The sequence below is a fragment of the Balaenoptera ricei genome, chromosome 3, assembly GCF_028023285.1.
Source record: "Balaenoptera ricei isolate mBalRic1 chromosome 3, mBalRic1.hap2, whole genome shotgun sequence".
NCBI classification, from domain to species: domain Eukaryota; kingdom Metazoa; phylum Chordata; class Mammalia; order Artiodactyla; family Balaenopteridae; genus Balaenoptera; species Balaenoptera ricei.
Window position 1 is genome coordinate 76,708,890 of NC_082641.1, and position 23,932 is coordinate 76,732,821.

At 37.2% G+C, this 23,932-nt stretch overlaps 2 protein-coding genes across 5 annotated transcripts in view; one reads left to right on the top strand and one right to left on the bottom strand.

Annotated features, from left to right (window-relative positions):
• The window catches only part of KIAA0825 (KIAA0825 ortholog), a 404,031-nt gene extending 398,937 nt beyond the window's left edge, over nt 1–5,094 (bottom strand). The window contains exon 1 of one of the 3 annotated variants that reach the window (XM_059916768.1): nt 5,008–5,094. The gene's annotated coding sequence lies outside the window, so the exon portion shown is untranslated. The remainder of the gene's footprint in view (nt 1–5,007) is intronic. The other 2 variants (XM_059916769.1, XM_059916770.1) reach the window with 2 other exon arrangements.
• Nucleotides 5,095–5,167: 73 nt separating this feature from the next.
• Nucleotides 5,168–23,932, top strand: part of SLF1 (SMC5-SMC6 complex localization factor 1) — a 59,604-nt gene continuing 40,839 nt past the window's right edge. Inside the window, exons 1-5 of one of the 2 annotated variants that reach the window (XM_059919390.1) lie at nt 5,168–5,276; nt 13,926–14,039; nt 14,208–14,283; nt 15,623–15,863; nt 20,152–20,314. In XM_059919390.1, coding sequence (XP_059775373.1) covers nt 13,926–14,039; nt 14,208–14,283; nt 15,623–15,863; nt 20,152–20,314 — 594 coding nt within the window. In that variant the 5' untranslated portion in view covers nt 5,168–5,276. The remainder of the gene's footprint in view (nt 5,277–13,925; nt 14,040–14,207; nt 14,284–15,622; nt 15,864–20,151; nt 20,315–23,932) is intronic. The other variant, XM_059919389.1, reaches the window with a different exon arrangement.

Below are 23,932 nucleotides of genomic sequence, written 5' to 3' on the forward strand. Positions count from 1 at the left end.
TTTCTTGAGCTGCCGCCTATTTGTATTTTAACCAAAATTTACAGGGTAATAGCTGGAGCACTGTTTCAAAAACCTGCCTCCAATAACAAATCAGCAGTTGAGGCTGGAAGGCAGTATTCTCTGCCCACTTTCTGAGACTTTTCAATATAATTTAAGGTAATTATGCTGATTTTTGCTTTTGCTTCCTGACTCAACTGCAGCCTTTGAGTTCACATTTCAAAAACTTCCCTTCACCAGAGTCACCTGATGAGGTGAGTCAGCAGTCTGCAGACTCATCACTTCTAATGACCAAACCCTGGTGTTCTACCAGCCTTTAAAATGACGCAGCCTAGCAGTAGTGGGCAGAGCCGGATGTTGAGCAGCCGGGCAGCAACTCAGCAGCATTCAAGCCCTGGCAGGGAGATGGTTGGTTTGCTTGTTTGCTTTGTTTTTCTGCAGAGAAGGCATTGTGGGAGGACATGGAGCAGAAGGGAGTGATCTCAGGGGACCCAGGCACAGGCAGGTCAGGAAATCTAGGCAGATCCAGATATGACCACACCCTGGGTGGGACTGGGGTAAAGGGGTGGTCCTGGCACCACTCCTGGGAGAGGAAAGCCACGGGTCCCCTAGCCCCAGTCTACCCTGTGACTTCAGATGGGGAAACTGAGGCTCAAAGATGGGTAGGTGGTTGCCCAGCGTCACAGACATCAGGAAGGGGCAGGGGCCAGGGAAGATACAGGAAGGAGGGGTGGGAAGACCTCATAGCCCTAGACAGCACCCGCACCCTACTCCCAGAAGCCCACTGCCATCACAGCTGGGCGCCAGTGCCCAGTAGCCACCCCGTTGGAGCAGTGCGCTTGTAGACAGGACCGTGTGCCTGTGGACCCGTCCCCATGTGAGTCCTCTTAAGGTGGAGGCCCAGAAACTGGGCCACGTGACCCCTCAGAGCCCCCTCCTACCTCTGGGCCAGCCTGAGGGGCGAGTCGCAGCTCACTGTTCACTAGGATGGAGAGGGGTACTCCCAAGCCAGGAGGGGACTGCCCTGGGGTTGGGGTTCAGTGAGTAGGTGCTTGGCTGGGTCTGGAGTGGGATTAGGTGCAATTTTTCATTTTTCTTCTTTTTGTAATAAATGGGTATTATTTCTGTAATAAATGGGTATTATTTCCATAACAAAGTAATCAAATGCCTACCCCATCCTCCACCCGATCCTGGTTATACAGAAAAATCATGGCTCGTTGTGGAAGGCCTAACATCTTTAAGATGACCAGTTACCCATAGCTTGCCCTGAACTCAGTGTTTTTACCTTTTATCATTAGCCTTCACCCATCCCACATACCTAATATGTATTCACTAATCTTTTCCGATACCTTTGCATCCTCCAATGGAACATTCTTCCCTCTTCCCCCCCTACCAAAATCCTCACCATCCTTTAAGGCCCAAACTTAGCATTACCTTCTTTATAAAATCTTGCCTCATCTGTCCTACTGGAAGCAAAATTTCTTTTCTCTGTATTCCCATCGTTTTGTTGTTCAATGATTCTACGTCAATTGTCGGTCATACAATAACTATTTGTGTATATAACTTGATCTTTCTTAGTAGATTATAAGTGATGATTCTTTATCTTTGGCTAACCTATAAAATATTTTTACATTCACCAATCTTCTTTTATCCTCAAAAGATGGGCGGTGGCGGGGGGGGGGGGAAGAGTCAATATTTATTTAATGCCAACTATGTGTCAGTCAGGATGTTTGAAGCTATCTCACTTAACCCTCACAGCACTCTTCTGTATCCATTTTACATATGAAAACATAAGCTCACAAAGAATCAGAGATTTACCAGGGTCAAAAACTGGCAAAAACATGGCTAAGATTTTTTAACTCTGGTCTTATTCTTTGTATTACAAAAACATAATTGTACATCTACCAATGTGGAAGACACCAATAAATACATGCAAAGCTCCACTCATAAAGATTTTCTAGCACATTAGAACTGCTTCATTCAGATAATACTTGGGACCCAACTAAAGTCAGGATTTTTGAGCCAGAAGGGACTTTATAGATCATTTAATACAACCCTTATGTTACAGATAAGAAATATGATCCTCAGAGAAATAAATTTCCCTGTGTATATACCCAGTCATTAGAGGAGCGAGGATTAAAATCCAGTTGGAGGCAGTATAGCAAAGTGGTTAACACTATGGCCTTTGGAGTCAGCATTGGTTCAAATCACAGCTCTGGTACTTAGTGACTGCGTGTAGCCTCGGAAACTTTACAAAGCTTATCTTTTGTCTTCTCATCCCTAAAAGAAGGATGATAATACTTACCCCATAGTGCTGTGAGGATTAAACGTAACACTGCACAGCAGAGAGTAAGCAATAACAAATATTAGGTATTCTCTTATCTCCTGTCTCACTGCCTGCTCTTCTTTGCAGGATACCACATTGCCTTTTATGGATGAGTTGTGGAGTGGACAATACATTTCAGGGTCAAGGTGAGTAAAGATAAAGAAGTGTGCAATTTATGTGGTAAGTCCCTTTAAAAAAAAAAAAACACATGTACAAATACTTCTCTGTGGATAAATAACACTTTTAAAAGGAATTGTTCATTCAATAAATATCTATTGAGCCCCTACCACATGCCAGGCACAGTGCTAGATGCTGAGTATGAGATCAACAAAACAGATATAATCTCAACCTTCATAAGCACTGAAGTTTGATTGAAAACAAAAATATCACTGAGATCTACCTGTGGGACATGCAAACCAAATATCTTTCACAGAAGTCAATACAATGTAATGGATATTAGTATTTGAAATGAGCTGTACATATATACTTGTGCCTTTTTGTAAAACAAGATATTCTTTAGAATTAAGTTCTATGCCATTTCTAGTATCATTTCAACTAGATTTTAGTAAATTCCTTGATAATTAAGCTATTTCTATTTCTTTACATAAAATAGAATATTGCAAGGGGTAGGTTTAGTTAAGCATACTCTCCTGAAATATGTTAATCACCATCTGTCTGAGGGTTACAAGAGTGGAATAGAACAGTTTTGCTAACAGCCAGTACATAGTAATTCCTTACAGGGCAACACAAAGTTCAATTTTATGAATCTGTGCTCATTCACTCATTTTCTCTCTTTCTACATACACACAAATAGAAGCTGCCTAAAGAGATAGCTGATACTCTGGTTTTGGAGTCACTAATATACTGATGGTCTCTAGATTGCTTGTATTTGTTTGAGTTAGGATGATAAAACTGGCTAAGGATCAATACAGAAAAGAATTTGGATTATTCATACGTCAAAATTACCTTATGGTGATTCCTTAAATCCCTAACACATTCCTTAATCCTTAACACATTAAGGAATTAATTCCTTAACAAATTCCTTAAATCTCTTTATACTCAAGTTTTGCTATCCATTTGACTTTGGAATGTGATATACTATCCAATTTTACCTGAGAGTGAAAAGAATGGTTTTGTTATTTATGAAAGGAAGTACAGAGCACAGTAAAAAGAGCCCAAGTTTGGAGTCAGGTAGACTGGGTTCAAATCTCAATTACCATTTAATTGTGTAATGTGTAAGAACATCTCTGAGTCTCGGTATAAAATGTTTGCAGAATAGGGATAATACGATTTTTCTTGTAGAACTATAGTAAGTTTAAATAAGATAATAAATAGCTGTTAGACAGTAGCTATTTGTGGTTAGTATTAGTGGGTTGGCTATATTAATTTAAAAAGAGATCACAAGTCAAGAGCATTGATTTAAAAACAAAACAAAACACTGCTTATCTAAAAACTAGTTGCTGTATAGAAACAACCTCCCTTAAATTATCAATATTTATAATCCTTGCAACTGGGGAAATAAGGAAAAACTACAAGATTTAATAAGAATGGCAAAATTGGGACCAAATGAGATTATAAAAGTTTGAATTGTTAATCAACAAGGAGATTAGTGTGTTTGTTACTCTCAAAAGGTAACAAGGCATTTGCTTGATGCATTAAGGTCCTTGAATTGAATACTGCATTTTTCTTTATGGTAGAGTTATCCCTAGAACTCTTTGTGGAACTGGCTGTTTTCAAGGAAAAAAAAATCAAGCAGCTGCCTCTTATGGAACAGGTGATTATTTAAATATAAGGTGGTGGGTGACAACTTACCTGAAAAACTGCATTACTCAAGAAAGAGAATTCACCAAAAAGAGGTTCTCTACATCACATTTTTAAAATCTTCAACGGAATGAGCACCTTCCCTCACATTACCTCTTCATCGTAAGCAATTTCTCTTTAAAGATATTCTAACTCAGACCTCCATCTAAAATTCACCTGAATCTTTCATTATCGAGGAAGCCTGGAACAGTGCAGAGGCACTCCTTTCTGAAAGCACATCTGTTCCTGACCACTCCTTTCCAAAAGGTAAAATGTGTATCTAAAACCCATGCGTGAAATTTTAAGCTTGCTCTCCTATCTCATTAGCTCATAGCAGCCAGGAAAACAAAGACCATTCTCACCCAATTCAAACGGCGGCGGTATCATTGAGTTCTAAATCAGGATCGACCCCCTCATCCCACTTCCAAAATATAAAAGGTGTGCACTCCAGCCGACTGCCTGTCTCCCAGGCATTGCACCCCAGGATAATGGAAACAGTGCTCAGGAAAAGGATGGTAAAGCAGCTCTCGAAAATCGAGGGTGACCAAACCCTGCCAAAGGGAGAGTGTGGACACTCCTTGATCATTGGTAGAGAGACTGTACTAAACCGAGTCGCGGTAGAGGTGTCTTCGGCCTTGCTCAGGGGCACTTGGGGACCCGGGGTAGAGTTCCAAGTTGGAGATAGATACTGCGAGTGGAGAAGACCGTAAGTCGGAATCTCAAGGCCTTGTCCAGCAGCACACAGGGTCAAGCGCCACGGGGCTGGATGGGGACTCCTGGTTCAACCCTTTCCCGCTAATTTCTCGGTCCGGATAAGATACTGCACCGAGCCTCGGGCGGACGGAAATACCAGGCCCAGGAGGCAACCCAGAAAAATCACTCACCAGTCTCCCACCTTCGGCGCAGAAGTAGCAGGAGCCTAGCCCGCCAGCCAGAAGGAAGCCCTGAACCCGCTCAGACGACCCTGACGACGGCTGGAAAGCGTCACTGACAACCACCCGGAAATGGCACAATAACTTCCGGGGCCGCGGAGCGCGCGGCGGGAAATTATTTCCCAGAGCCCGGATTAGTGAAGCAGCAAGTGCTGCGGCAGTCTTCCTGCCTGTCAACGCCGCCGCACGAAGGAAGCAGCCCAGAAACTCCGACCGGGAAGGTAAAGGGCCTCAGCTCGGAAGAGACAGTGTACCCTGACTGTGTCCTCCGTGCCCCCGAAATTTCTGCAGCTACCGGCTATGAGGCTGGGAAGGGGCCGGGTTGAGCGGTGGCGGTGCTTGCCTCTGACGCTTTCCGCAGCCGCCGTTGGTTCGCGCTCGCCCGACTCGCCGTGCTCGGCGCCCGCGTCGATGGGCTGCAGCCGCAGACCACGCCGCGCTCCGCCCGCGCCGCGGCGGGGACGGCCCCGAGCGCCTCTGCAGTGCAGGGCTGAGCCGCTTCCCTCGCCTCCTGTTTGCGCAGCTCCGCAGCTCGGTCTCCTGCCAGGAAGGCTCTAGGCCACTCGCGTCTCTCGTTTCCATAGAACCGACTGGGACGCCTCTCCCTGAGTCCCAGATTCTTGGCTGCTTTCCATAACTTAGCGTCAGTGCAGGTGGTGGGGATCCCCCAGGCCCACCTTCCTGTGAAGAGGAAAATGCTATCATTCTTTTCTCCCTAGTAGAATTTTAAACATATCCGAATGGTAATGAACATCTCTGCAGCTACTGTAGGCCTTGAAACACGCACACACACACACACACGTTTCCCTAAAGGGAGCGGGAGTGGGGAGGGGTGCTCTGTTCCTGGGGATTATGATATCAGCTGTTGGGAGGCAGGGAACAAGGCAAAGTGGTTATCCTGAGATTTCTTCCACTCCTAAAGCCTCTGATTAAATATTGACAAAAACGTGATCTTCTTTGAGTACTCCATATCAGGATTTGACCCAGAACTTGGACGGAGCTTGATTTTTGGAAGCGTCAAGCTATTTTTGACTGATGAATATCCTGTACCAAAAAAAAAATTTCCGTTGAGGCATTAGGAATGAACATTTAAACCGAATTTCCAGTGTACGTGTGACAGACTCTGCGCCTTGTAAACTTTTGAATTTGTGTTATTACCTTATGCCTCATTTCCTAGAAGTACCTATTGATGTGCAAGATGTTCCCATTTTAGGCAAGTTTGACTAACCAGTATTGGTGTTCAGGTGGATTTTTATAAGGGAGTTAATTTGATTATGTCTAAGTTAACTCAGAGTGTTAAGTTAAATGGACTAGGATGTTTAAATACTTGAATGTATAAATTTTTATTGTGAAGACAATTGGGCTTCAGTAATGCAAATGTGCTCCTATTAGATCTGTTTTCTAAATACAGATGTTCTTTTGCCTTATTGACTTATGTTCGATTATATGATTTAATATTTTCTTGCTTCCCTAAAGCAGAAAGCATAAATCATGTTAAACAGTCTTTGAAAAAGTGGTCAAAGGTGGGTTTTTTCATAAAATTTAAAACGCTTAAGATTTCATAATAGGAATCCACAATTTACACTAATGTCCAAAAACATTGTTTTTAAGAAAACCAATAGTATAACTTTATTATCTAGACAGTATTTCCCTCTAAGATAATCTTTTCACTGCTTAAGCAAAACATTTAAAAAATAAAATCAATAGTTCCATATAGGCTCTGAAAAAACAAAGTGAAGCACCCTCTTTCTCAAAAATAATAACTAAAATAGTACATAGTACATTTTATTTCACCTATTTCCTATTAGCATATTTAAGGAGAGTCAATTAAAAGTAATATTCTATTTCTTGCTTTCTAAAGACATCTTACTGCTTAAAAGTAAAATATCCCTGAAACATTTAAATTCACATAGTTCTTACTTTCTTGATATCAGAATTACTTTGAAATAAAAAACCGTTTTGTTATTATTGATGGAGAAGAGGAAAAGCCCATATGAATTAGTCTGAGTCATTAATACCAAATCCACTTTGAGAGGAAAATAATAAACTTTTTCATAAGAAAAAACGGCCCTCTTTAGATTGTTCCTAGAAATGCTTTGAAATTTTAGACATTGATATTTTTCTGAAATTAATTTGTAATTATGCTTAAATATTTTCAGTGATATTGCTATCTAAATGTCACTCCACCCTCACAGTAGATTCCTTTTCATGTGATGTATGTTTCTCTTTCATTATTTGAAAGTAGATTGCTTTGTAAAATTAAAATTTGGTTAAAAATATTCAACTAAATTCTGAAATTAAAGTCAAAGTGTATTGTAGAAAGGACATACAGTTTTTGCAGAAACAGACTTAGATTTTGAATCTTGGTTTCACCATTTACTAACTTTGTACCCTTGAGCTAGTTTCTTAATCTCTCAGATTCCCCATTGTTCTCATCTGTATAAGAACGGCAAATAGCACTTACATTTTCAAGAAGGAAATGAGCATATACGAAGTATATAGGCCACAAAATCCTGCTTGGTCAATCTTAGACCTTATGCTGCTACTAAGTAGTACAAAGTTCCTAGGATACTAAAGCAGGTTAGACTTTCATCCCCCATGGCTAACCAACATGTTCTGTCCTTCCTTTTTTTTATCCCTGAACATCTCTCTCATTCATCTTGCTTCTCTTAAGGCCCCTTTATCCCTAAAACTAGCATCTCCAGTGCAGCCTGTGCCTTGTACAGTACCAGATAGATTGGACCTCTCCCTAAGTCCTCTTAGCCTTTCATTTCTTGCCCACCACACTCATGTTGGTGCTACTTCTCCACTTCCTCCCTCTACTGCTAAGTCAGTCATCAAAGAGACTAATTATGACTGCTGCTTTCCCAAATAATGCCATCGAAGTAAGAAATCCCTGAAGTCTCACCATTGGTGACCTTAGTCAAATAATTTATATATATATATGCACAAAAACACATGCATACACATGTCTGATCTTTGAAGGATGGGACAGGAAACAGATACTATGTCTTTTAAAAAAAAAAAAATTTCCAAAGCCCAGCTGAATTATATTAAGCCAAAGGCCTAATTTGGCTCCTAGGCCAAGAGGGTGCAGAATTCCTAAACTCCACTTGATGTTATAGCATTCAGAGCCAAACAGGATTTTACTCACGGGGTATGAGTAGGGTGATTTGTGTGTTCTTTTGTAGTATTGGTTAAACAGAGAGCCAACACTTTAACTGACTTTTATCAGTTTTAGCATTATTTACTTCCCAGTTAAATGCTTTAGATAAGAGAAATCATGAAAATCTTTTAAACTCTTAAATTCAAAGCAGCAATATTGATTGAATTTAAGGATTGGTATGTCCTTTCCAGAAGCGGGAAGTTTTAATGATTTTCCTTAGTAGGTTTAAAATCAAAGTAGAAGTAGGTTTAAAATCAGAATAGTTCACTAGAATAACAAACATTAAGAAACCACTAGTTTTCAACCTGTTGCCTTAAAACCATGAGATACTCGGTAGTGTGGAAAAAGACCATGATGTGATTTTACATAAAAATTAAGATACAGAACTATATAATCTAAATTTTGTTTTTTAATATTTTTTCACACACAAACATAAAACCTTCAAGACAGACCCCTCCCCCATTCCCAAATGTTGACAATGGTATTACAGAGTAAAGGAATTAGCGATTTTAATCTTTCTATATACTTTGTAGTATTTTTCCAATTTTCTATCATGTGTTAATTAAAATTAAAGCACAAATTGGTAAAAGTTATTTTGGGGGAAATTTTTAGTTCTTAAATGCAAATATATAAATAAAACTTTTTTTTAATAAATCCCTTATTTATCTTAGCAGCATACAATTTATAAGATGCATTATATTCTCAAAGTTCTATAATAACCTGTGTCTGGTCATAAAAGAAATTATAATGCAAAGTAGGAAAGGTTTATCCTTATTTTTCTGTCCCGGACCTCTATAAGCATCTCGCACCTCTTTTTTGCAGCACCTTTTCCCTTTCAGCCAACTGTTACACCCTGCTCTTTCATCCTCTTTTCCATACCAGACCTTTCTAGTCATATCTCTATTACTGCCTCTATTTCTCTGAGTTCTCTTAACATATTTTAGCTATGTGTTGTATTCCTGAAAGGTGTTCTAGCTACGTATCATATTGTAAAGAATTCATAGACCTAAAAGCTAGTATATAATAAAATGTTCTTAATTATGATGATGACTGCTATAGGTTTATTTGCATTTCTAACTGGCACCAACTGCAGAGGAATCTCAGGCATCAGGGATAGGCCCATGTGGGAGATATTTTGGGAAAGTCCACACCACAGAGACAGTTGCTTGTTCTACATAAATGCCAGCTCTGTTCACAATCATTATCTTCTTAGTTGTGTGTATTTTATGATTCAAGGTAAGTAGATTGTTTTTTAATTTACTACAAAATTTTAAATTACTATGAGAGCATTTCCTTGTAACTAAGAATCTTGTGTATTTTTTAACTTTTTGACAGTAAAGATAATATATCTGTTAAAAATAAACGCTTTTTTTTTGTTTGTTTTCTTTTCCAATTGTGTTAGGATAGTATCTTCTGTGTGAATACTTCAAGGATCACCCCCTGTATTTTCTAGAAAAATATCTAATTTCTAGAAATACTACTCATACAATTATATTGCAGTTTATTTACTTTATTTCTTGAGCTGCAAGACTTCTAGCAGTTAGCTTTTCATCTTCCGTATCCCAGAACCTATTACCAGCCCAAAACTTGACTTTGAGTTGTCTGAGTCATGGATAGGTATTGCACCAATTTTGTATAGTACTTTCTTTGGGTTCACTGGCATATCAGGCTATTGTTTCTTGTTTTCTTACTCCTGCAGGGTCATAGGAAGAGCCATTAAACCACTAATTTTATAAGTATAAATAAATCTATCCTTATATCTATATATGTCTATGTCTATTCTGGTATATAGACATAGAACTATTTTCCCATGTAACTGTATGAATTAGATCTGTGGTTATTAGTTTGTCATATGATGTGGTATTAAAAAGCATTGATAAATGTATTGTAAATTATGTTACTTCAAGTAGATCATTTTATTATAGGACTCTATTAGATTAGGTTAATGGAATTTGTTCTTTAAAAAAACTGTGCTAGTTATTGTGTGCCATCACTGGGATTCACAATTCTGTGGAAGTTTAGCTAATAGCCCAGTTTTTCTGATAAACTTGTTAATGTTCTATATTCTAATTTGTTTTTTAACACTCATATTTTCATGCTGTTTGAATCAGAAAGACCAGCTTTTACACCTGTGTTTCTTACTGGCCTTTCCTCTTTGCTTGTTTAATATCAGTTTCATTTTAATTGTTTTCCAAAGGAAAGAAGTTGCTTTTAAAAAGGCTTTCGTGATTTCTACCATTAAGCACCATTGGTCCTGTTTTCATTTTACTGAGGACTCTTGCTTTGACAAAAAATGCTGTTAAATATGAAAAGTGGCTGTAATTACTCCATCATAAAGACAGTAATATTTAAGATGAAAACTTTGCATTATACACGACTCAAATAAGTCCAAGTCATTTAGTAATTTATACATCAAACCAAAATATGTTAAAATGGTACCTTGTTAATAATAAACATTCAGATTGTGAAATAGCTGTTACTAACTTGATCTAAATGAGGAACATAGTATGATAGATTTTTTTTTTCCTTATAGTTCTGTATAACATATTTAGTTCTCAGGAAGCAGAAAAATAAAATTGAAGACAATTTTTAAATAAGACTTTTTGGGTGGTAGCATTACAGTGATTTTTTCGTTGCTTTCTGTATATTCCTATTACTTAACAGTAGTTTCTATATGTCGGCATTTTAAAATAGCCACATGGGCAAGATTTTAGATTTTTAAGGCTACTCAAACTTCCCTTCTATGGCAGCATTTCTTGAAATACCTACTAAATTGTTTTTCAAACTCCTAAATACATAAATAAAATACAAGTATAATAGTAGGCAAAATATATACAGTTAAAACACTTGTATTCCTCTGCTAAAAATCGCTTTCAAGAACTATAAAAACAATTAGATTGCCTTTTCCATTAGAATATCAAGGTGGTATTCACAGATATGTTGAATTTCACTAGTGTGTCTAGTCTAGTGTTTCTGAAAGGACCTGTTACTTTCTAAAGGAAATTTGCTTAAAGTCTTTGTCATTCCCTAGAATTAGTGATAGCAGTGTTTCTCCCTAGTTTTGGTTATATGCCTTATAATTCCCATGTGGCTTTATTGTATGTTTGTTAATATGTGTTCTGCATCAGACTAAATCATTATTATTTCTAGTAACAGAGGACATTTTTGTAAATTTTTTATATATTACTAGTTTATATTGATGGATATTATCACTCAAGAGCTATGTTATTTAGCCCGTGTAAGTGGTTTAAAAATTTGGATGATTAATACAGTAGAGTTCCTTATGCAAGAAGCTACTTACATTTTAATTACTGATGATAGTATTACATGTTTGATTATTTCATAAGGCACCAAGCCCTACTATGTACACCCTATAATTTTGTACTGGCCAAACTTACAGAAATTGTTTCATCAAAGAGCCTTATCTTTTTTTTTTTTTTTTTAATTTTATTTTTGCTGTGTCAGGTCTTCGTTGCTGCGCGCAGGCTTTCTCTAGTTGCGGCGAGCAGGGGCTACTCTTCATCGCGGTGCGCGGGCTTCTCATTGCGGTGGCTTCTCTTGTTGCGGAGCACGGGCTCTAAGCGTGCAGAATCAGTAGTTGTGGCGCGCGGGCTTAGTTGCTCTGCAGCATGTGGGATCTTCCCGGACCAGGGATCGAACCTGAGTTCCCTGTGTTGGCAGGTGGATTCTTAACCACTGTGCCACCAGGGAAGTACCAAAGAGCCTTATCCCTAATGATACTTTCTTTATGTTCTGTATCTTGAATTTTGGGATTTTCAGGGGTTAATACGTAATATCCCTTTTCCTCCTTTGGAGCCAACAGAGAAATATAAAAGTCAGATAGGTTGAGGTCAAAAAATCACCCTTTTTACTGAATAAAAATTGGTTTAGAGGAGGTGGATTTGATGTGCAACTCCAGTGTGTTTCTTATTACATAACTTCTGAATTGATTTACCCACCCAGGCAGTGCAGTACTATTACTGGCAGCTCCTTATGCCATGTCCACGTGCATTAATATGAACCATCTTTGCAAATATGCAGATGTGTCTGGCAAAGCATATTCAGTTAGTTCTCTCAAGTAGCTTCGCCTCCTAAAGCAAGGAGTGATGCAGGGTAGAGAGAGAAACCAGGAGTGCTATTACCCTAGCAGAAGTTTCACTCTTAACCCTGAGTAATGCTTTAAATTGTTTATAGTGAGACTTTCTTTCAACTTCTACTCTAAAATGAATCTCAACCTTTAAATAAATACATATATGTATATAGTTTATACATATTTAATATAAATATATATATAACATATATATATGTGGTCTTTGAAAATAGAGTTCCTATAAAGAACATTTTTAATTTCACCAGTTGTCTATTACAAGTCCTGGTAATAGTTTTTGTTATAATATTTGAAGTTTACTTTTAATTGTTTTGAAAGAAGCCAACTGCTGTTGCTCAGCCTGTGACATTAAATGAATACTAATCCAGAGCTAATGGTGACAGTTGTTAGAGAAATGAAAAAATTACGCTATTTCTCTCCTCACTGCTTTCCTCATCTTTAATGAGAAACTAGATTTTCTCCAAGTCTAGTCTAGTCTTTAGTTTAGTCTAAAGTTCTAACCTCATGTAAACAAAAACCAAAAAAGCTGTATTCTAATTAGAAATGCTGTGAATTTTCCTTTTCTTGGCCAATAAATATACCACCTCAAATACAAAGTGCTTTGTGAACTCCACTGAAATATAGATTAATGTCCCTATCAAAATATATTTGAAACCCACGTGATTTTTTCAGTCTACTTTGTAGGTGATGAAATTAACATATATAGAGCATAGTTAAGAAATGTAGATTGGGAATAATTTAGTATATACCTACTATACTAAATTATTTGTTGTAAGTGCTGTGGTACCATAAGTTTATCAAGTTGTCCATTGATTTATAAATATTCTTCAATATCTGTCCACAGACACTTTAAAAATTAGTATGAGATCTGAGGGTGTCATTGTCCACAAGTGTCCTTGTTTCCAAAGCTCTTAGCAAAAATAGTACTTTTAAAATGAAGCTAATATTATGCTAAAATTTTATAAGTATCTGTCTTTTTCTGAAGAGTTACATTCATCATTGTGTTTTAGTGGCAAGTAATGTAGTAATGCAGGCTTTCAGTGTTCAGACCAGAAAACAAATCTCCCTTTATTTATTTATTTTTTAAAAATTTTATTTATTTATTTATTTATTTATGGCTGTGTTGGGTCTTCGTTTCTGTGCGAGGGCTTTCTCTAGTTGTGGCGAGCAGGGGCCACTCTTCATCGCAGTGCGCGGGCCTCTCACTATCGCAGCCTCTCTTGTTGCGGAGCACAGGCTCCAGACGCGCAGGCTCAGTAATTGTGGCTCACAGGCCCAGTTGCTCCGCGGCATGTGGGATCTTCCCAGACCAGGGCTCGAACCCGTGTCCCCTGCATTGGCAGGCAGACTCTCAACCACTGCGCCACCAGGGAAGCCCCCAAATCTCCCTATATATACAGCCACATTTTGAGAAGATCGCTTTTAAAACTAATTTCTATTGCACATAGGCAGTTTGAACATTGGTATTTACAATTAAGCCTTATATGTTAAGTAGTTTTAGTTTTTATTTTTACCATTAATAGTTAAGAAAAAATAATGTCAACCCTGTGATTATTATCTTTAACATATGTTGTCTTCTTTATGTGTATATGTTAGATGGAAGATGGTGCCCCAAAGCATATTATCCAGATGACAGGATTTAAGATGGAAGAAAAAGAAGCTCTAGGCAAATTGCTTTTAAAACTAGATTGCACTTTTATCAAGAGTGAGGTGAGTACAGTAACTTAAAAAGTTCAAGATATAGTTGAAGAATAACTACAATTAAAATGTTGGCCTAAGAATGATAAAATGCACCCTTGATATTCTAAGAATAGAAAAAGTATCTTAAAAAGGAAGTCTTCCATAGTAACATTTTTTCATGTGGATTTTTCCTTCCAGAAATACAAAAATTGTACACATCTAATAGCTGAACGCCTGTGTAAGAGTGAGAAGTTTTTAGCAGCTTGTGCAGCAGGTAAGTTAACTACCTTCCTCTCACCTTTGAAAAAAAAAATCTTCATGGTGAAGAAAAAGTACCTTAATCTCTGGGAAGATAGTGTGTTTATTATATCAAACATAAACGTGGTTCTTTCTGATATTTTTCTGAAAATACTTGTTTATTTATTTGGTTGCACCCAGTCTTAGTTGCGGCTCCAAGGCTCCTTTAGTTGCAGCTCCAGGGCTCCTTAGTTGTGGCATGTGAACTCTTAGTTGCAGCACGCATGTGGGATCTATTTCCCTGACCAGGGATCGAAACCAGGCCCCCTGCATTGGGAGTGTGGAGTCTTATCCACTGCGTCCCCAGGGAAGTCCCTGAAAATATTTGATATAATATTTTTGCTTTGTTTTTCTGAATAGAACTTTGTAACACTTGAAAAAAGTATTAAAGAGGCAGAAATATTTACTTCACCTAATAAGTGCTTCATGTAAGAAAAAATATTTTAATAAAAAGGTTTGGCATAAAATGCCCCCCCCAAAAAAAAGCTTTTGTTGAAGCCTCAGCGATTTGCAGTCAAGTTTCTTTTCTTTGATCTATCATTGGAAGAGTTACTGTTTTTGTTCTTCTGCTCCTGTTTCCCCTGCCATCCATGCTATGAAGCAATCATTCTATTTTATTTTTCTAAGATTTTAAATTCCATAAACCTAAATTAGGGCTTAATGTCTTCTCCCTTTGTCACCATTGATGTTTCTCTTATAGTTTTCTCTCCTGTGATTGATTTGGCATATCATTAGTCCACTTTTTTTTCTTTTTTTTTTTTTTGCAGTATTTAACTCAGGTGAATTTACCATTTTTTAGAATAACTTACCAGAAAAACATTAGGATTCATTATTACCTCCACAAATGAAAACATACATTTTCCCTCCTGTTTAAAAAGATCATTGATGCCCAGATCAGAATGTTATTACATATCCTAGAAAATTCTCTAACTCAGTTAATTTGTTTTATATAGTGTAACAATGCTGTAAACATTATTGGAAAAGTTTTTGATATAGAAGGAAGAATATAAACCTCACTCAAAATGGTGAATAATAATAGTAGTCATAATTTAAGTAATACCACATTTTATTAATCCTTTGGTTTATATTTTACTTAGTAACAGAATTAAAATTATTTATTATGGGAAAGATTACATACAATGTTCAGTGATGTTGTAGGCCTTTCACTATCAAAAAATTTAGGAAAATAAACATAGTTCAAAGATAACATTGGCAATGTAGAAAAAGGCCAAATTTTATTTGATATTTGGTCTTTATTGTTTATCATTTATCAGAACCAAAATTCTTTTGTGACTGACAGTTCATTTGCTTTCTAGGAAAGTGGGTACTAACTAAGGACTACATAATTCATAGTGCCAAAAGTGGCAGATGGCTTGATGAAACAACTTACGAATGGGGATATAAAATTGAAAAAGACTCCCATTATTCACCTCAAATGCAGTCTGCACCTAAAAGATGGCGTGAAGAACTGAAACGCACTGGTGCTCCAGGAGCCTTCCATAGATGGAAAGTTGTCCTCCTTGTTAGAGCTGATAAACGAAGTGATTCTCTTGTAAGGTGAGATTTCATAGAAGCTAAAGCAGTGAATGTGAAAACAATTTTGGTTAGCTTAAATACCTTTTTGTATTTCTTTGCAATTATTCATTTATTCCAAATGAGCCATGATGATTTACTCTTTGATCTCTTAGTTAAGCCATTCTGCACTTTTAAGCGTATGTGTCTAATGGAACAAAATCTATTTTATAAGTATTGCATTATCCTCAGGGTCTCTGTTTCACTTTCCATGTTATTTCTTTGCAAACTCAAGTAAAATCTTTATTTTAAATTGGAAGATATTTGTTTTCAGTTGTGAAGCACTTACAGTTTTTTGTAAGTGAAGTATTACGGTAAACAAAGGCTTTTTTCTAGGTTTATGTAGTGCAGTCTTCATGGTTCATACTGTTTCCATCATAATTTCATTTCTTTTTATATTTTACACCACATTTTAAGAAGACTTCTTATTGGGTAAACTGTATTCTTAGACTGCTGTGACTTTTTTTGCCGGGAGGGCGTGGTCTAAGGGCTTTTTGTTACCTTTACTGAAGTGTAATTTATAGACCGTAAAATGCACAGATTTTAAGTGTACGTTTTGATGAGTTTGGACAAATTTATGCACCCATGTTACCCATACTACAATCAAGATCTGTAACATTTACATCATCCTAAAATATTCCCTTGTGTTTTTGTACATTTAATTCTGTACCACCAAACCAAACAACCACTAATTTCTTTTTTGTCACTGTACATTAGATTTGTTTTTTTTCGAGGTTCATATAAATGGGATCATACTGTATATACTCCTTTGATGTAGCTTCATTTGCCTGCCTCGTTATTTTTGAGATTCATCCATGTTGTTGTGTGTATCAGCAGTTCCTTTCTTTTTGTTACTGAGTAGTATTCCACTCTATGTATATATCACAGTCTGTTTATTCACCCATGGATGGACATATGGGGTTTCTTTGGTTTTGATTTGTTTTTGCTAATATGAATAAAGTGGCTATGAACATTTGAGTATTAGTCTTCACGTAGACGTGTTTTTATTTCTCTTGGGTAAATATCCAGGAGTGAAATTGCTTGCTCAGATGGCAGTTGTACATTTAACATTATGAGAAAATGCCAAACTGTTTTCCAAGTTGTTGTACCATTTTACATTCCCACTAACAATGTATGAGAGTTCCAATTGTTCTGTAATTACTTTGGAACTATTGTCCAAAAATGAGGTGACCATATTTGTGTGGTCTATTTCTGAACTTCTTACTGTTCCATTGATATCTGTATCTACCTTACACCAAGAACACACTGTTTTGGTTACTATAGTGTTATAGTGAGTCTTGAAATCAGGTCTTGTGAGTCTTCCAACTTTGTCTTTTTCAAAATTGTTTTGGTGATTCTGGATCCTTTATATTTCCATATGCATTTTAGAATCAGCTTGTCAACTTCTACAAAAAAACAAGCTGGGATTTTTATTGAAATTGTACTGAATCTGTAGATCAAATTGGGAAGAATTGAGATCTTAATATTGAGTCATCCTATCAGTAGACTCTGTTTCTCTCCAGGGCTTCTTAAATTTCTGTCATTAATATAGTTTTTGTTGTATAAACCTTGCACATATTTTGTTAAATTTAATTCTGTGTACTTCATATTTCGGGATGCTATTATAAATCGATTGCTCTGTAAGTTTTTATATCCATTAATTGACTTTTCTCCTTTATTCTGTTAATATGGTAAATTATTTTGATCAATTCTTAAATGTTAAACCAAACTTATATTCCTGAGAGAAATTCCACTTCATTGTAGTGTATTATCCATTTTTAATAATTGCTGATTCTATTTGCAATTTGCTGATTCTATTTCCATAAGATGTATGGAAAAACCCAAATGAACTTTTTGGCCAACCCAATATTTGTTCTATTGTGTTGTTCTTCTGTAGATCCATTACCCATATTTTAGACCATTTGATTCCGTTCCACAGTATTTGCTTTCTCTGTTCTGTTTTTATTTCCCTTCCTGTATGTGTGTGTGTGTGTGTGTGTGTGTGTTTCAGTTGGATACTTACTATTGACTTACCAGGTTCAATGATTTCTTCCTCAGTTTTGTGCAGTCTATTGATAAGCCTATCAAAGAAATTCTTCTTTGACATAGTATCTTAATTCTACCTTTTTGATTGTACTGTCTTCTGAATTTCCCATATGTTCATGCAAATTGTCCACCTATTCTATTATATCTTTTAACATGTCATTCACAGTTATTTTAAAGTCACTTTTTTAAACTTTCAACATGTGGATCATCTCTCTGTGCTCTTTATTCCTTTATCTCTTGACAATGGTTTGGTTGTTGTTTTTTTTTTCCCATTTTTGTGTATGTCTTGTGTTTTTGTTTTGGTTTTTTTGCATACATAGACATTCCCTATAGAAGAACAGTAGAGGCTGAGGTGAATAATGTTAATATCCAAAAATGGACCTACTTGTAAGGCAGTTAGTATGGGGTCGTTGAGTTAATCTTGTCAATTTTTGAGCTGGCTTTGGGTTTTGTTAGTGCTATTTTCATCTTCAGCACATCATTTCATTTTATTCCAGCAGTGGTTTACAGTTCCCTTGTGCTTAGCGTGGGGCCTGTGATGCTGGAGGTTTTTTAATCAGTGTTCTTTATTCATTCTCAGCTTTTGGTCGTCCCTGTACCACTTCATCACAGAAGGGCTCTTCATATTCTTCCCCTCTTGCTTCCTACTCATTTCTAGGTTGGGGAGTAAGGGTTGGTGTGTTTTCGTTCTGTTGGATAGGCTTTAGTCTTAAGCATTCTTCATGTTCTTGGTCTCTGGGGTTGGGATATACCCATTGCTTCTGTCTCAATTTCCCATGGCAGCCAAATTCTCCCTTGTATTGTGGGCAGGGTCTTGGGTAAGAGACTTTCTAGCACCTCCCCCAGCATTAGGTCTCTGCTTTGTATTAGTGCAGGAACCTAGGCCCAAGTGGCATTCCTGCCCCTCCTCCAGGGACAGGTGGCTTTTGCTTCTATCCTTTATCCCATCTTTTTTGGGCTGCACAGCAGGAAGTTTTCCTACCCCTTTCCCAAAGGCAGATGAGTTTTACTTCTGCTCTTACAACAAAAGCAGTGCATCTTTTCCTGGATTCTGAAATAGAAGACTTTCTTACTTTACCCAAATGACTTAAGGCTTTTGCTTCATATGAGAGATGGATCCAGGGAAGTGGGCCTGGTTTTACATCTGTCTCTTGTTGGCAGGCAGTCCCCACTGACCCACCTTCGCTACCAGTGGGGTTCCTGCTGTTACCTGCCCCTAATCTTTTTTGTGAATACTTAATAGATGCTGGTGGCAAAGAGCTTGCAACTGAGGGGGGGCCTTCCATGTGTCAGGGACTCTCAGTTATTCTAAACTGTGATGCTGCCTACACTTGGCCTTTAAATTTATTAAGATTTTACCTTCATTTCTTGCCTGCATTTATGGTGGCTACTTCTCTCCGGTGCTCTGGCAAAAGTGAAATAGTTTGGGTATCCAATCTCTTCACAAAGGTGCTTATCACTCTTTTGGAAATTCAATTTCTTGGTTGGCTTGTCATCTCAGTTCTCTGATGGGTTCATGAAAAGTTATGATTTTGTGGATTATTTGGCTTTTATCTTATTCTCAGGTTGTAGTAGTGTTCTCTCGTGGCTTTCTAAATCCTAAGCAGTAACGAATTTTCATGAAACTTTTGGGTGTGTGTGTGCTTGTGTGTCTGTGTCTGTGTGTCTTCTGAGCCTAAATGTAAAATGTATTTCTTAATGTAAATCAAAGTTAAACTTTTTCAAAAGCTAATTTTTTAGAAGAAGTTTGTCAACTTTAGTTCTATTTTTTTGTGGTCCAGAATGATTTCCTTGGAGGTATGTTGTCTTCTGAGGTAAATACTTTCTTAGAATTCTTGCATTGTTTTTTTTGGCTTATTGAGGTGACTTTTCCTTAGGAAATAAACTTAGTATTCTATTTTTTTTTTTTATTACACCTCCACCCCCACTCCCCGTTGCTTTCCCCCCTTGGAAATTTAGTATTCTTGATTCTTAAAAACTTTTCCCATATCAAGAAATGGATAAGTAGAGGGAATAGCATGATTTCTTAAACACATCTGTTCTGAACAACTTAAAATTTAGGAAATCATTGCAATAGTTATTCTCCGTGGCACTCAAATAGACCAAAGGAATTAATTCCTTTCAGAAAGTTCTGCTCCCACTCCTAGGAAGTAATTGATTTAGATAATTTGACTAAACATACTTTCTTTTTAATATACTTTTCTATACTGTTTACATTTTCATTTAGAGTTTTGGAGGCTGGAAAAGCAAATGTTTTTTTACCAAAAAATTCTCCAAGTGAAATAACTCATGTGATTGCCAGTAATGCGAGAATCAAGGCTGAACAAGAAAAAGATAACTTTAAGGCTCCATTTTATCCAATTCAGTATCTAGGAGATTTTCTTTTAGAGGTAAGTAAAAAACAAACAAACAAAAAATTAGTAAACTTTTTTTTTTTTAATTTTATTTATTTATTTATTTATTTATTTATGGCTGTGTTGGGTCTTCGTTTCTGTGTGAGGGCTTTCTCCAGTTGTGGCAAGTGGGGGCCACTCTTCATCGCGGTGCGCGGGCCTCTCATTATCGCAGCCTCTCTTGTTGCGGAGCACAGGCTCCAGCCGCACAGGCTCAGTAATTGTGGCTCACGGGCCTAGTTGCTCTGCGGCATGTGGAATCCTCCCAGACCAGGGCTCGAACCCATGTCCCCTGCATTGGCAGGCAGATTCTCAACAACTGCGCCACCAGGGAAGCCCCAGTAAACATTTTTAAATGTTTATTTTATAAAATATTGATACAGTGAAATATAAAAATCAAATTATGTTCTGAGTTTTGAAAATGCAATTAGAATTAAAATGACATTTTTTTTTAAATTATTTATTTATTTATTTAATTTATTTATGGCTGTATTGGGTCTTCGTTTCTGTGCGAGGGCTTTCTCTAGTTGCGGCAAGTGGGGGCCACTCTTCATCACAGCGCGCAGGCCTCTCACTATGGCAGCCTCTCATTGCGGAGCACAGGCTCCAGACGCGCAGGCTCAGCAATTGTGGCTCATGGGCCCAGTTGCTCCGCGGCATGTGGGATCTTCCTGGACCGGGGCTCAAACCCGTGTGCCCTGCATTGGCAGGCAGATTCTCAACCACTGTGCCACCAGGGAAGCCCTAAAATGGCATTTTTAAGACAGTTGCTCTCAATTATTTAAATATTTGAAAAGAACTTGCTTATTAAATTTAAAATTTGTCTTATTTTGAGTCTCTACTTTTGTTTTCAGTGCTTTGGTGATGTTTATTACAAAATAATTTTAAACATTTTAAACCAGAGTATAAATAAAATAGCAGTGGGCTATAGGTATCATATGAGAATTGTTTGGTTATTTTCCCATTGGAAAAGAGGGAGCTGTTTCTAAGAATTTAGAAATATTTTCCTGTCCTCTTCCTCCACCTACATCTCACTTGGTGCACATACCACTCCTTAAGTAGTTTGAATGGAAATAACCCTAGAAGAATTGCTCTAAAAGTAAGCAAAGAAGAATTTTTAAGAAGGGTCACTCAAGGTGGAAGAGAACCTGCAGTGTGTCTAAAAACTGAACCTTGGTTTTCTAGGAAACCTTAGCTCCTTCTTCAGTGTTTCCCATCTTGATAGATACTATACAACCTTTTGTCTAATAATTTATGTTAGAAATCTGGGAATCACCCTTGAAACCTTCCTTTCCTTTATTCCCCACATCTTGTCAATTACCAAATCCTATTGATTTTATTTCAAATACTTCTTGAATAAACTGCTTCTCTTCTGTATTAACATATTGAGTTCATCCTCTTTGCCCTGTGCTGCTGGAAGCAACTCCTTATGATTCTCCCTATTGTTCTACTTTACTTTTGCTAATTTCCTAGTAACTTACTTTTCTTTCTCTACTCCATTCAGCTTCATCCAGAAGTAACATCTAAAATGCTCTTTCTAAAATAGTTCTGATGCTGTCTCTCTCCTACTTAAAACTGTCCAATGGCTTCCCATTGCCCTTAGGATAAAGTTGTAAACCTCTAATACAGCTTTAAGTTAGCATGGGGTTCCTGTCACTCCTACCTTTGCAACTATAGCCTGCTCTACTTTTTCCTGTGCTCACTATACTATAACACAACTGCCTTTCCCAGTTTCTTAAACAGGCTAGGCTACTTCCTACCTCAGTGTCTTCTGAAAAGCTATTTTCTCTTCCTAAAAAGGTCCTTACCGCTATTCTCTCACTCCCTATGCCTGCCTACTTCCTGCTTATTCAGTTTGCAGTTATAATGCTGCCTCTTCAAGGAAGCCTCCCTGGCCCCTTATTAAAATAGTTAGGTTCACCTCTAATGTGTTCTGATATCACTATTTTGCTTTATAGTACTCATCACAGTTGTAATTAATTAATTGGCTGATTACTTGGTTAATGTCTTTTTCCCCACCTAAACCAAAAGCACTGTGTCATCAAGGATGATGTCTATCTTTTCCATAGTTATATCTGAATCATCTTGCATAAAGCCTAGCACATGAGTAGTTCTCATTTTATATTTGTTAGATTAGTAGAGAAATTATGAACAACCCTTGAGTATTCCAAGAGTAGATGTAATATATCATTCTATAATTACCTTTCCCTACTGAGTAGTGGCAGTGTGGATTGGAAATTTGACCTTAGTTCAGAGGATGGATCTGCTTGGACTATGGATAATCTCATTGTCCTTGACAGTGATTGGTCTAGGAATGGGCATGTCAACCAGTTCTGATTCATGGGACATGAAGAGAGGTATGTAAGAGCTTCTGGGAAGTTTCTTTCTCATTCTGAAAAGAGCCTCTGGCAGCCTGGCATCTGCTAGGTGTAAACATGGAAAAATGAAATGAAACCTTAATTACTACTGGCAGCCATTCTTTGACCATGAGGAGAAGTAGCCTTAGGTTGAAACCAATCTTGTAGACAGCAAAGTGTAGAGACAGAATGTAGACTCTTGTAGAGATACTTGAGTTGCTGGATTAATCAACCCTGAAACCTGACTTAGCAATGGACCATATTGCCATTCTGTGAGGTAACAATTTCCATGTTGTTTACGTTAATTTGCATTGGTTTTCTATTACTTGCAGCCTAAAGCATCCTATCTGATCTACCTAACTGAACAGTTTATAGGTAGTATTAACTCTCAACAGAATGAAAACCATTCTTAACTAAATTAGAAAAAGTATCTGAATTTCCCTTCTCTATAGAAAGAAATGAACAAAATGTAATATGTATTATGCTTTCTCCATAATCATATTTTACAGTAATCTGACACAATCAGATTCAGCTGCTGAAGTACTAGAGGAATTAGTATATCAAGCAAAAATAATAGACAATCTCTAACGTATATTTGTTTTTAGAATACATTGTTTTATAAGCTCTAGATTAGACAGCTTAGAGTTAGTTCATAACCATTCATTCTAAATAAGGGAGACATTTTGTCATCCCTTCTGAGGATAAGATAGTTAACTTCATTTTGATGTCTTGCTTTTCTTCTACCTCTTTGGCATAGAATATAATACATTCCTCATTAGATGGATTCTGAAGTGTCCTCTAAAAAGAGTTGCCATATAAAATGACTGAGTCAAAAGTAACAATTGAGCAATTGTTTAAAAAATAGTTGTGTTTAACCTACTTAACTTTTTGGAAAGCCACTTAGTAACAGAATCAGGAATTATTTAGTCCAGGTTTATAGATACTTGCTGAAGGCATTTGCTGTACCAGGCATTATGCTATGCACTATAGAAAATGAATAAGACCACCTGCCAGACTTCAAAAACAAAATGTGGTGAAAACAGAATGTGGAAACTGGTAATTGCAGTTTAGTGTGTATTGTGCATTGGTAAAATCATGTGCAAGGTATAGAAATACAGAAGAGCAAGTGACTAATGTATCTAAATTGTTTGGCCCAAGGAAGATGTCACAAAAAGGAGAGAATACTTAGGAATACTCAGAACTTCTTTTGATTATCTGTCCAAGAAATAAAATGATCCACAGAAAAGTCTCATGGAAA